Consider the following 14,232-nt stretch of genomic DNA (forward strand, 5'->3'; position numbering starts at 1 on the left):
TACTCCATTCTTCTTGGCCTAATACCCTTAGAATATATTCCTATCCATATTCTCCAGGTGTCTTCTGATATAAATTAGAGAAATCTTACAACTATTTTAGTGTTTAAGATATCTTTTCCTGGGTCAGATTTTATACTTGATCCCACTGGGGAATATGTAAGTAGACTCTAGTTATGGATATGGAAGCAATGATGGGTGGTGGAGGTTATCGTAAGGAAAATAGTTATCCTCTTGCAAGGCAACTGCTTTGAGTAAGGTTATTACAGGATCTTTTTTTTTTTAATTGATTTGAGAGAGAGAGAGAGAAACATCGATTTGCTGTTTAACTTATTTATGCACTTATTGGTTAATTGTCGAATGTACCCTGACCAGGGATTGAACCTGCAACTTTGGCGATCAAGACAATGCTCTAACCAACTGTGCTATTCAGCCAGGGCTTAGAACCTTTTAATCACCTCCAAAAGAAACCCTATACGCATTAGCTGTCACCCCCTTTCAATTAGGACTGTCCACTCATATATTCCCAGGGCCTGGCACGTCATACATGCTCATTAAAGCAATAGTATCTGAAAATTCTGCTACGATTGCACACACTACTGTCAGAACAAGCATGTGTTAAGTGCTCTTATGCTTTTCATTTGTGACCCCATGTTGTCATGGCATAGTCACAACCACCACATGAGGGTGGCAATTATTGGCTTTATTTATTTTTTTATCTTCACCTGAGGACATTTTTCCATTTTTTTGTTCAGATAGAGTGGGGTGGAGGTGGGGGGGGAGAAACATCAACGTGAAAGGGACACATCAAGTGGCCACCACCTGCACAACCCAACCAGGGCCGGGACAAACTGCAACCAAGGTACATGCCCTTAGCAGGAACCGAACCCCGGTCTCTCCTGACCACAGGCCAATGCTCTAACTGCTGAGCCAAACCGGCCAGGGCTGGCTTTATTTTATAAACAAGGAATTTAAGGCTCAGAGAAATTAAGTTGCTCCACGAAGATCACCTAGCTCGTCCTCCTGGATTCAAACCCAGATCTCTGTACTGTAAAGTAGTGGTTCTTGGGCAGGAGGTAATTTGCCCACTTTACCCCCTATAGCAAGCCAGGAGATATTTGGTAACATCTGGAAACATTTTGGGTTGTCACAACTGGGCGGGAGGGGAATGCTACTGGCATATAGTTGGTAGAGGCCAGGGATGCTGCTAAATTCTACAACACACAGGACAGCCCCCTGTCCCAACAGAGACTCATCTAGGCCCAAACGTCCCTGCGCTGAAGCATTGAGAACAATGCCCCATTCTAAGTGTTGCGCACTACTTCTAGCTCAATTGTAGGTGTCCACTGGATGTCAGGCCGGCTCTTCCTACTGACCTGCGAGCTCCTTAAAGCAGGGGGTAATTTTCTGTTCATCACCGCATGCCTAGCACCTCGCTGCAATTCAGCCTCTTGAGACATCCTCACTGAACTGATAAATGGCAAAAAAACATTCGTAAATGACAAGGTGGGGTTGTTCATCTAGCCTGCGCTGCTCCTTGCCAAAGTGAAGGCAAGGTTCTTGAGGCAGACTTGTGTTTGTTCCTTCCATAAACCTTCCTCTTTGCACATACCAGACCCTCCTTCCTGCCCTCAAGGAGCATGGAGTTTACAGAGACATATATGAGTCAACAGGCAATTAATTATTTGATAAATAATTGGATAAGAGTAACCCCCTGGAGAGCACCTAACCCAACAGGGAAGTCTTTCTTAGGGCCAAATAATCTGTGACCTAAAGGATGGGTAGAAATTTGTTTTGTTAATAATAATGATAAGCACTTATTATAGGATGGGAACTATGCTAAGCACTTTACATGTTTTTTCCCTTTATCAATTTCACAACTACCCTATGAGGTAGATGCCACTATTGTACCAGTTTACAGATATAGAAACTGAGTTTACAAATGTAAAAATTGAGTTTTAGTGAAGTAACTTAATGACATGCCCACAGTCATGTCATTAATAAGTGACAGATCTAGGTTTAATTCCAAAGTCAGCTTGTAACCACCATACTCTACCTATTCCCAAGGATAATAATAGTGATCATTGCTAATACTTACTGGACTCTCACTTTGGACCAAATATCAAGCTAAGCACATGGCTTGCATTGTTTCATTTATCACAGTGAGATTTATGCCCAATAAGTTAGGTACTACTATTACTGTTACTACCCCATTTTCAGAGGAGAAATTGAGCCTCAGAGAGATAAAGTGATTTGCCCAAGGTCAAGGAAGTCACTAGAATTAGGACTTGAACCTGGGTCTCCCTGACACAGAGTTGTGTTTGAGTCACACAATCAGAGAGCATTGCGTTGCAAAAACGAGGTCATGCTGGGAGAGCAGATGAACACTGTCTTTCAGCCCTAAGGAGTGCAGAGGGGCCAGGCTGGGGGCTCTGAGCAGCTGGAGTCCCAGATGCTTACCTGGGATGGCGACCAAGTTCTGTAGCTCCTGCTTCAGGTCCATGATGTCATTGCACAGCTGAATGTCATCCATCCTGAGGAAACAGGACGCTGCATGTCAGCAGGTTACCTCAAAAAACATTCTATACCCTGAGCACCTCCCCAGTTTCAACAAAGAGAAATTTGTGGGAGGGGGTTGGCCTTTGTAAAGCTCACACATGCTTTTTATAGAAGTTTTTTACAAAAGAAGAAAAACAAAGATCGCCCATTTTCTCACTACTTAGAAATAACCAGCCACTATTAATAACACCTGGATAGTGGCCCTCCCAGTCTTCCTGTGCCCGGCTTTTGTTTGTTTGTATGAGCAGGCTCATGTGGCAGGTTCAGTGTATTCTTTTATCAGCTTGTTAAAAATTGTAGACATTACAAAAATTCACAGCATAGACAGAAAATTTCTATCCTTTAGTGGTAATAATTTTCAACAGTTTAAAATTCTTTTTTAATGTTTATGCTTCTACTATCACATATCATATCACTGTCATTACACAAAAATATTTTGCAATTTTTAAAAACTTAATGATATATCTTGGACATCTTTCCACATAAGTATATGAAAATCTTCTCATTTGTAATGGCTGTATATTATTCTACGTTGTTGATATACAGTGATTTATTTAACAATTCTCATATTCATAGACATCTGAGTCATTTCCTAAAACATGTCTAGGATAAATTCCTAGAAAAATAAATTTATAGAAATGTAATTGCTGGGTCAAGTAACATGAACACGTGAATTTTAATAGCAATTTTCAAATTGCCTATTAACAGTGTGAAAAGATGTTCACTCCCATAATCTCAGTAATCAGTTGCTCATATAATTTTACTTTATATAGTTTTGTGTGCATGTGTGCATGTGTATGTGTGTGCTAGTATATTAACTTGTCTTACTGTCATTTATATTTGTTTGTTTGTTTTCTTTATTGATTTTAGAGGGAGAGGGAGAGAAAGATAGAAACATCAATGAGAGAGACCATCAGTTGGCCACTTCCTGCATGCCCCCCACTGGGGATTTGGCCCAAACCTAGGCATGTGCCCCAACCAGAAATCGAACTGGCAACCTCTTGGTCCATGAGCAGAAGCTCAACCACTGAGCTACATCGTCTGGGTCATTCTGCATGTTTTTATTAAGCATTTACTATGTCTACCACTGTCATAGGTTCCAGGGATGCAATGATCTCTCCTGCCCTCATGAGCTGAAATTTAGGCAGAGGAGACAGTAGGTAAACACAAATACAATATCAAGTAAGATACTATGAAGAAGAATAAAGCAAGACCAGGGGATAGGATGGGCCAGTTTGGACACAGCATCCCACTGTCCCAGGAAGAGACAGAGGGAAGCATTAATATTCTCAAAGGGCTCAACTGTGTCCACACAGCATATGAGGGTGGGACCAGGACCAGAAATCAACTCATCTGAGTCCACTGATCTGCCTCCTTCCGCAGCATCTTGGCCAAGAACCTGGCCTGTTGCCTCCACTAAAAAAGTGTCACCCACAGACCAGCTTGGGGCCCCCTTCCCTTTGCTAGTCAAGAATTGCCCATGTTACCCATTTTAATCCCAGTGTCCCAGCTTTTAGAACAAGAGGCAGGAACATCTCACTTCAGCCTGTGTCTCCTGTTGCCAGAGGCGCTCCAACCATTTGTCAAGCCCTGTCCTGGAATGTCCCAGCAGGTGGCAGCTGCCTCGAATGAGCTTGGGGAATTTCCAGAAGGGTACGAACTGTTCCCATGGGTTCCTATCAGCAATCATGCAATGTGTGGAACTCTCAGACCCTTTTCCACAAGGACTATGAGGACAATTTGGTCCCTGGGGACATCTGAATGTCTAGAGACATATTTGGTTGTTAAAACTGGGTATGTGGGGGGAGGGTTGCTACTGGCATCTAGTGGGTAGAGTCCAGGGATGCTGCTCAGCACCCTACAATGTGCAGAACAGCCCCCCCACCCCCAATAGAGAATTATCTGATCTCAAATGTCAATCATGCTAAAGTTGAGAAATCTAGGGTGGTAACCATGGAATTGACACAGGTCCTAATTGATAATTTTTGAAAGATGAGAGAAGGAAAGATGGCAAAAGAAACAAAAGAGAGACAGGTAGTAGTTAGAAGCAAGAGTACCGACACCAGCCCTGGAGGGTTTGGCTCAGCAGTTAGAGTATCAGCCCACAGACCGAGGGGTTGCGGGTTCAATCCCCAGCTGGAGGCAACCAATGGATGTGTCTCTCTCACATTGATGTTTCTCTCTCTCTCTCTCTCTCTCCCCCTCCTTCCTTCCCACTCTATCATTTAAAAAAAAAAAAAATTGGTGGAAAAATATCCTAGGGTGAAGATTAACAAAAAAAGAGAAAGAAAGAAAAGAATACTGCCACCAAACAGTTCAAAGGGTGCCAGTGTTTTAACTTCTCTGAGTCTCTTTCTTCATATTTAAAAGAAGAATTTTAGTAATACTTCCTCCTAGGATTATTATGCGTTTCAAGCCTGGGACATTCATAGTAAAATGCTTGGTAAATGGTATCTATTGTTGTCATTCACTGTTAGATAGAAATGGTACCTATTATTGTCATTCATTGTTAGAAAGAAACAGGGAGAAACAGAGAGAAAGTGCTGCTGGACAAGCAGTTTATTTGACAAACGAAGCTAACATGTTCAACCTTAAAAAACAAACAAACTTTGATCCTATTTCTCTACAACAGTTTTATGTTTTATCTGATCATAAAACAGATCCCTGATCACTTAGAAATTTTGGAAAATATAAATACAAAGAAGGAGCCTAAAATTATGCATAACCTTGACCCACATACACCCAGAGTTCAGTGTTCACTCCAAAGTGTTTTGGTGTATTTCACACCAATTTTTTTCATACCTGTAACCCAGGTGTGGCAGACTTGCCTTGGGTGGCCTTAGTCCTCATCCTCTGTCCATCTCAAAACTGTACTCAGCGTGAATTTGAGTCCTCCCAAACACATCCAAATCCACCACAGGTTAACAAGGAAAGTGGAGTTCTGAAGTTCTCACAGGGAGTCATGCTGCATCCATAAAAATCCGTAAAAATCCCCCGTAAAAATCCCTAGCTGACAACGTGGTGGTTTTCCTCAAGTTTCCCTCCTGCTACCAGCTTCCCATCTTTTTTCTTTCTCCCTCTTCCTCTTCCAAATGCTTCACAGTCAATGGAGGGTCTTCAGATCCCAAACAATTCAGCATTGGTCTTCGACTTACAAACCCCAGTTGGCAAAAGCAAAGCCTAGTGGTTCCTGAACATTTCCCTAGGAAAGGAGCTTGCCCCACCCCCTACACACACACACACACACACACACACACACACACACACACTCTGCAAGCTATCAGAGAATTCACCTGATGAAAAACCAGGTCTCTTTCTGGAAGATGGAGGGATGGGTTCCACCACTAAGAAATAAAAAGCCAACATTTACTGAACATTTACTACGTGCCAATCACTGTCCTCAGCACTTTCCATGCATAAGTGCATCTAAATCCTCGCAGAAGTCCTGTGAAAGAGGTATTGTTTTTTTTATCTCCTTTTTATAGAAAATAAATCGAAGTCAAGCAATGTGCCCCAAGTCCCACACTGGTAAGTGGATATCGAGATTTAGCCCACGTTTGTGCCCTTGACCACTTCCCCATGGTGTCTCTTTTCCATGTGACTATATGAGTTGCCACTAACACAGTTAGTTGCCCACAAAACTGACCTTACTCCTCCCCCTTCCTCTTAGAGCCCTGACTTGTTTAGGATGCAATGTCTCCAGCCCTTGATGGAAGCCAGTTATCTTAGTTTTTTCAGGCTGCTATAACAAAATTACCATAGATTGGGAGGCTAAACAGCAACCCATGGTATCTCAGAGCTGAAGGGCTGGGAAATCCAAGATCAAGGTGTCAGCTGATTTCTTTCCTGGTGAGGACTCTCTTCCTGATTTGCAGATAACCACCTTCTTGCTACATCCTCACATGGTGGAGAATGCGATCTCTCTTGTCTCTTCTATAAGGGCACTAATCTCATTCATGAGGACTTTACCCTCATGACCTATCACCACTCAAAGGTCCCACTTCCTGCCTTGGCCAGGTAGCTCAGTTGGTTGGAGCATCACCCTGTACACCAAAAGGTTGTGGGTTCAAACCCCAGTCAGGGTGAGTATGGGAGGCAACTGATCAGTGTTTTTTCTCACATCAATGTTCTCGCTCTCTCTCTCTCTCTCTCTCTCTCTCTCTCAACATATCCTCGGGTGAGGATTTAAAAAAAATGCCCCAGCTCTGGTCAGTTTGGCTCAGCAGTTGGAGTGTCGGCCCATGGACCAGGGTCACAGGTTTGATTCCAGTCAAAGGCACGTACCTTGGTTGTGGTTCAGTCCCCGACCTTGGTTGGGGTCATGCAGGAGGCAACCAGTTGATGTGTCTCTCTCACATTAATGTTTCTCGCTCTCTCTCTCTCTCTTCCACTCCCTTCCTTCCTCCCTCCCACTCTATCTGAAGATAAAAAGAAAAATATCCTCAGGTGAGGATTTAAGGGGGAAAAGGGCCTCACTTTCTAATACCAACCCATTGAAGATTAGGATTTAAACATATGAATTTGGCGGCAGGGGGGCACACTTATTTTATAGCACTATTTATGGCAATCCCATTTGCCTTTGCTGGACACCTGCTCTTCCAGGCTCCCTTGCAGGTAGAGGTAGCCAGGAGACCCACTTTGGGCCACCAAGATGTAAGAGGAAGTCTGCTGGTGGGGCTTCTAGAAAAGATTATTAGAGTCTTAGGTGCTACCCCTCATAGTCCTGAAGCTGTTGCGGCCAGCGCTGAGGATGGCATAGGGAAATTGAGGAAAGAGCTGCTCCCTTGATGATATATATCTTTGAGCCACCCTGCTGACCCTTGGACCATCTGCATCTGGACTTCTCAAGTGAACATTAGCTGTCCTTATGATTTAAGTAGAGTGACCAATTGTCTTGGTTTGCCTGGGACTATCCCAGTTTTAACATTGACAGTCCCATGTTCTGGAAAACCCCTGAGTCCCAGGCAAACTGCAATAGTTGGTCACCCAAGATTGAAGACACTACTCATCATTCATTGCAACATTTTTTACAACAGCCAAGATATGGAAGCAGCTTAAATGCCATCAACAGACGATTGGATAAAAAAGCTGTGGTGCCTGTATACAATGCAATATTACTCGGCCATAAAAAGAATGAAATCTGCCCTGGCCAGTTTGGCTCAGCGGTTAGAGCGTCGGCCTGCGGTCTGGAGAGACCCGGGTTCGGTTCCCGCTAAGGGCACGTACTTCGGTTGCAGTTTGTCCCCGGCCCTGGTTGGTCGTGCGGGTGGCAGCCACTCGATGTGTCCCTTCACGTCGATGTTTCTCTCTCTCTCTCCTTCCTCTCTCTCCCTCCCACTCTATCTGTACAAAAAATGGAAAAATATCCTCGGGTGAGGATAAAAAAAAAAAAAAAAAAAAAGAATGAAATCTTACCATCTGCAACAGCATGGGTAGACCTAGAGGATATTGTGCTAAGTGAATAAGTCAGTCAGAGAAAGACAAATATCATATGATTTCATTTATATGTGGAATCTAAAGAACAATATAAACAAACAAACAAAACGGTAACAGAGTCATAGATACAGAGAATAGACTGATGGTTGCCAGAGGGGAGGGGTGTTGGGGGACTGAATGCACAAGGTAAAGGGATTAATAAGTACAGATTGGTTGTTACAGAATAGTCATGGGGATGTGAAGTACAGCATAGGGAATGTAGTCAATAATATTGTAATAACTATGTATTGTCTCTGATGGGCTCTAAAAATATGGGGGGGGGGGTCACTTTGTAAAGTATATGATTATCTAACCACTATGCTGTACACCTAAAACTAAGCATAACAACATTGAATATAAACTGTAATTTTAAAAAGTTTTAAAAGACATTATTACTGCCCTGGCCGGTTTTGCTCAGTGGTTAGAGCATCGGCCTGCGGTCCGGAGGGACCCGGGTTTGGTTCCCGCTAAGGGCACGTACCTCGGTTGCAGTTTGTCCCCGGCCCTGGTTGGTTGTGCGGGTGGCGACCACTCGATGTGTCCCTTTCACATCGATGTTTCTCTCTCTCTCTCTTCCTCTCTCCCCCTCCCGCTCTATCTGAACAAAAAATGGAAAAATGTCCTCGGGTGAGGATGATAAAAAAAAAAAAAGACACTATTACTCAGATGTTCTGTTACTTGCAGCTGAAGACATGTTCACTGATACATGTATGTGCATGTGCGTTTTTTTGCTTGTTTGTTTTTCCTCACCCAAGGACATTTTTTGCATTTATCTTCAGATAGAGCGGGAGGGGGAGAAGGGGAAAAAGAGAAAGAGAAACATCGATGTGACTGGTTTCCACCCTCATGACTCCAACCGGGACTGGGGACAAACTGCAACTAAGGCACATGCCCTTTGTGGGAACCGAACCGGGACTCTCTGGTCCACGGGCCGATGCTCTAACTGCTGAGCCAAACTGTCCAGGGCTGCGCATGTGCGTTTTTAATAAATGATCAAAACGTACATACCTATCTACTGCTCATTGTGAGCATCACATCATGATAATCTTCCAATGCTATCAAATAATATTGTTCAAAAACTATTGAAACTGTTCACGCAAAGCACTTTGAAGCTTGGTTGAAACTTTGAATAAGTCACGTTAATCACTCTCTGCAGGGTTAGTCTTCCCGGCTGCCAGCTCGTGCCACAGAGAGAGATGTCATCTCCGAGAAACTGATTCATGCAGGAAGGAAAAGGGTCATTTGCATCTCAGCCTTTCACGCTGGGACAATAAAGAAAGCTGGTCATTTTACCAGTTTTGGGAGGGAGAAGTGATCAGGCTTTGTCAGAAGACTAGTGCTGCTGTTTTACAACATTTCTTTGAACATGACCTGGTCTGGAGCCTGGTGGAAAACCAGCAGAGACCACGATGTGAAGGCTGAAGCAGGCTGACAAAGGGCAGGATTGACTTTTTAAAGTGATATTTATTTGGATCCTTCTGTGGATGTGGTGGACGCCTTGGGATGGGTGGGAAGAAAAAGAGACACTGGTCTTGAGTTGGAGCATTGGTCTGTGCTGTGAAGCCTGTGTCTGAGTCCAAGTCCCACCACAGCCTTCTCTATGCCTAAAAGAAAAACTCTGACTTTCTATACACTCCTGACACCAGATGTGTGGTTTCTCCCACACCAAGCATTTCTCCAGTTCTCAGTGGACACCAACTCAATTCTCATACTAACTGCCCAGAGTTAGTGTGGACCCCACAAGTTAAGGACTCAGTCCCACTTCAGATGCCAATCAAAAGTCCAGGCCATCAGTACCTCTGACCAACGCACTATGACCTGGGGGTGTCCATGAGCTCCTCTTTAGGTTCGACAAGTTTCTAGAACTGCTCACAAAACTCAGGAAGACATTTACCTGCACTGACTAATTTATTATAAAGGATATTACAAAGGCTACAGATGAACAGGTATGGGGAAGGGGCGTGGAGCATCCATGAGCGTCACCCTCCCAACACCTCCACGTGTCTCCCAACGTGGAAGCTCTCCAAACATCATAGTTTAGACATTTTTATGAGGCTACAACACATAGGCATGATGGATTATTAACTCAATATCCAGCCCCTGTTCCCTCACTGAGAATGGAGGATAAGACTGAAAGTTCCAAGCTTCTAGTCCTGTCTTAGTCTTTCTGGTGACCAGATCCCATCCTGAACCTGTCTAGGGGCCCCATCCACCTGTCATCTCAATAGCACACAAAAAGATACTCTGACCATTCTGGAAATTCCCAGAGTCTTAGAAGCTCTTGTGTCAGAAACAGGAGTTGGAGAACAAGTAGACTAAAAGATGTGCCTAGCACCCTTATCACTCAGGAAATTACAAGAGCTTCAGGAGGCCTTTGCCAGGAACTGGGGCAAAGACCCAGTATATTTCTTATTATACCACAATGACTTTGAAGAAGCCATCCTCCTCCCCAGACCTCTGTTTCTTCACGTATAAAATGAGGGGTTTCAGTGATCCCTGGAGCCCTGCTCTGCTAGCACAGAGAGGAATTAAAATGCTTTAGACTCACACCCTGGCCGGTTTGGCTTAGCAGTTAGAGCGTCGGCCCGCAGACCAGAGATTCCCAGGTTCGGTTCCCGCTAAGGGCACGTACCACGGTTGCAGTTTGATCCCGGCGCCAGTTAGGGTCATGAGGGTGGCAACTACTCGATGTGTCTCTCTCACACTGATGTTTCTCTCTCTCTCTTCTTCCCTCTCTCTCTCTCCCACTCTATCTGAAGATAAATACAAAAAATATCCTTGGGTGAGGATAAGAATAAATAAATAAATAAATGCTTTACACCCAGCCAGACCTAAGTGTGGATCCCAGTTCCACTGGTAGTTGGCTGTACATCTTGAGCAAGTCCTACACTGTTGAAAGAAATAATACCTTTGCTTTAGGGTCGTATGAACATGAAATAAGTTTACGTTGGGGAGCAGACAGCCTTGTGCTTCTTACATACCTAGTTAGGTACATAGGAAAGCCTACTTCCGTCCACCCCTCTGCCTGGGCAAGGAGGTGAGTTGCTGGACTGTCGGCTGGCAGACACTCCTGAAAAATCTTAGCCAACATTCCTACGTCAAAGGATTAGTCTCACTTTCATGTGCTATTTCCATTTCCTCAAACCTAAGAGCACTGAGATGATGAATGTGTGCATTTGTTTAGTGTTCTTGGATTAATGAGTTTAAACGTTCCCCCTGAGGGAGACTAGGTGATGAGACAGCTCCAGGGAGCCGGTGAGCTCAGCCACCACTCAGCATGATGCTGGGGACCATGAGTTCAAGTGACACAGCTCTGAATGGGACGCCTTTGCGATGCATCACTAGAGACCACGCTGCCTGTTTCTTCCTGCGGCACCATTACGGTCTGTGCATTAACTGGCTTCTCCCTCGGTTCTCAGCAGACCCTCATTCCTGAATGTGACACTGTTCCCAAAAGCATGTCACCTCCCTGAAGCACAGATTATTTCTCTCTGCCTGGGCTTTCAACACTGACTGTTTTGATTCATCCTGGAAAGAAAATTACTGAGAAACTCATCACGTTGAACACTTGGGGTTTCTGCCCTTTTCTGTGTGTATATTACACATCAATTACAATTTTTACCTGAAAAAAATTAACAACAAAATAGTGTTTTATGTTGTTTTAAACCTGAAAGGGTTCTTTTCGTCTTTTCAAAATTATGTAACTATTATATAAGTATGGCCTCCCTGTAAAAAGGTCAAACAATACAGAAGTATAATCATAGCTGGCATTTATTAATGTTTTTATACTCTCCACACCAGGCTCTGGGCCAAGCATTTTCCACAAATCATCTCAATTAACTCTCACAGCAACCCTGTGAGGTGAGTGTTATTATGATCATCCCTTGGATGGCGTTAGGAAGTTGCTCAGGTCACAGAATAAGTGATAAAAACTTGAATGCCGGCAGTCTCTCAACTGATCATATGAAATTCCCATATGGTGGCTGGAATTCAGGGATGATAGAGATCAGAGTAGTCTGAGGAAGTCTTCTCAGCTTGAGTGCCACTTACAGGAGGGGCACAATCTGGATGGTCAGGGAGAAGGGTACCAGGCACATAAGTAAAGAGGGCACCTTAGTAGAACACTGACTATAAAAGAAATGTAGTATCCCTGGGTAAATGACAGCGAAGAGATCACCCAAATAGGACATATTGGTGACATACAGGTCTGGGTTATGAAGGACTTACGTTTACATGGGAGCCACCTTAGCTTCTAGAGTGAGAGCATGGCACAACAATGTGTCTACAAAAGCCAGTTTGGCAGACATGGTAATCATTATGTATGAACCAAAAAGAAAGAGAATTCTCATTCTGAACTTCTGTTTAAGGGCTCAATGGACTTCCTAGAAGATATGTTTGCTCATGCATTTTCAGCAGGATTGATAAATTATGGCCCATGGCCCAAATCTGATGCCTGCTTTGGTATATAATCCATGAGGTAAGACTGGTTTTTGCATTTTTAAGTGGTTGGGGGGGGGGGAATGACATTTTGGGACACATTAAAATGATATGAAATTCAAAGTTCAGTGTCTATAAATATGTTTTGTTGGAACACAGCCATACATGCCCATTCATGTACATGTTATCTTTGGCTACTTTTGCGCTACGACAGCAGAGTCGAGTAATTGTGACAGAGACCATATGGCATAAACAAGCTAAACATTTTACTAGCTGGCCCTTTGTAGAAAATTTCGTTGGGTCCTGACCTTCAGAAAGAACCATGGGAAGTAATCAGAGACTAACCAAGTTGCTGGAGATAGGAGAACTCTCACCTTCTAAGGATGAAGAAATCGATGCCCAGAGAGGGAAATGTTGATCATTGATTCATTGATTTGCTGACTCATCCAGTAAGTCAATTATCCAGAAAACACTTATGGAGAGCCTAGTACGTGTCAGCCTTCCTGACTCAATTTTCCCTTCCAAGAGACACCAGGAATGGAGGCCAGCTACCAAGGCCAGTTGCAAGACAACAGGGCTCTCACCAGTCCCGCAGCTTTGACTGACAGTCCAGAGCCCACGCTCCCCTTCTCCTCTTGGCTCCAGCAGGGAGCTGGGCTGTGCCCAGCACATATGAGGTTGGCCAACAGATTCCTGCTGGCACCTGCTGATGCAATCTGGCAGTTTCTGCGACAGCATTTGTCCTTCACATCCTTCGCTTCACTGAAGGAGATATTAAGTTTTTGTGATTTCATTTCTTAGTTTCTACTTTTATCCCCCAATAGTTACCAAGATAGTACCTAGACTGAGACATATAAGTCGTCCCATTGGATGGCTCAGGGAGCTATGAAGGGGAGAGAGGTTCTGGCCCTGGGTTTCCCTAATCCTATCCCTGAGGCCCTGGGCTGAGTGACCACAAAGAATTAAAGATGTGGACAAAGATTAGGCTCCAAACAGGTGAAAGAGAGGGGCAGGGGGAGAAAGAAAAAGGAGGAGTAGGTGGAAGTGGAAGAGGAGGAGGGAGGGGGGACGGAAGGGAAGGGAAGGGAAGGGAAGGGAAGGGAAGGGAAGGGAAGGGAGAGAAGGGAAGAGGAAACAACACGAATGTCTAATAATAGGACATTGGTTACATATATAATTTTCCAACTACACCAGAAAGAATGGGGAGGGAGGGGGAGGGGGGAATCAGTGGGGGGAAAAGGAGAAACATCTGTAACAAAAATAAATTAATTAATTATGAAAAAATAAAATAAAAAGAACACAACAACCACTGAAAAATTATTGTTGATCAGCTTTCAATATTTTCTCAAAAGAAGATTGAGAAGTGTAGAAATAAAATAAAATTTAGAAAATATAACCAACATAGACTGGGTGAGGAAAACACTAAGATGATAGGGTTGCCAGATTCGGCAAATGACACAGGGTACCTAATTCTTTGTGAATTTCAGATACATATCAAATCATTTTTAGTATAAGGATTCCCCGTGCAATATTTATAACATACTTATACCGAAACATGATCCACTGTTTATCTGAAATTCAGATCCAACTGGGTGTGTTTTGTTTCTTCTTCTGGCAATCCTATAAGCCAAGGGAGGCCAGACTTTCAAAATCAGCTTCATTTTCTAAGCAGTTATTAGCCCAGGAGGACTGTTTTGTGCTCAGGCGGGAGGAACGTCTGCAGGTCAGGGTGCTTAGAATAACCACTGGTCTCGTCAGCCTCAT

The 14,232-nt window shown here is 43.7% G+C and overlaps 1 protein-coding gene across 1 annotated transcript in view; it reads right to left on the reverse strand.

Moving 5' to 3' along the window:
• Window positions 1-14,232, reverse strand: part of BMERB1 (bMERB domain containing 1) — a 106,526-nt gene that overhangs the window by 9,259 nt on the left and 83,035 nt on the right. Inside the window, exon 3 of the mRNA XM_036280128.1 lies at window positions 2,458-2,531. Within this exon, the coding sequence (XP_036136021.1) occupies window positions 2,458-2,531 (74 nt within the window). The remainder of the gene's footprint in view (window positions 1-2,457; window positions 2,532-14,232) is intronic.

Source organism: Molossus molossus, unplaced genomic scaffold, assembly GCF_014108415.1.
Source record: "Molossus molossus isolate mMolMol1 unplaced genomic scaffold, mMolMol1.p scaffold_m16_p_3, whole genome shotgun sequence".
NCBI classification, from domain to species: domain Eukaryota; kingdom Metazoa; phylum Chordata; class Mammalia; order Chiroptera; family Molossidae; genus Molossus; species Molossus molossus.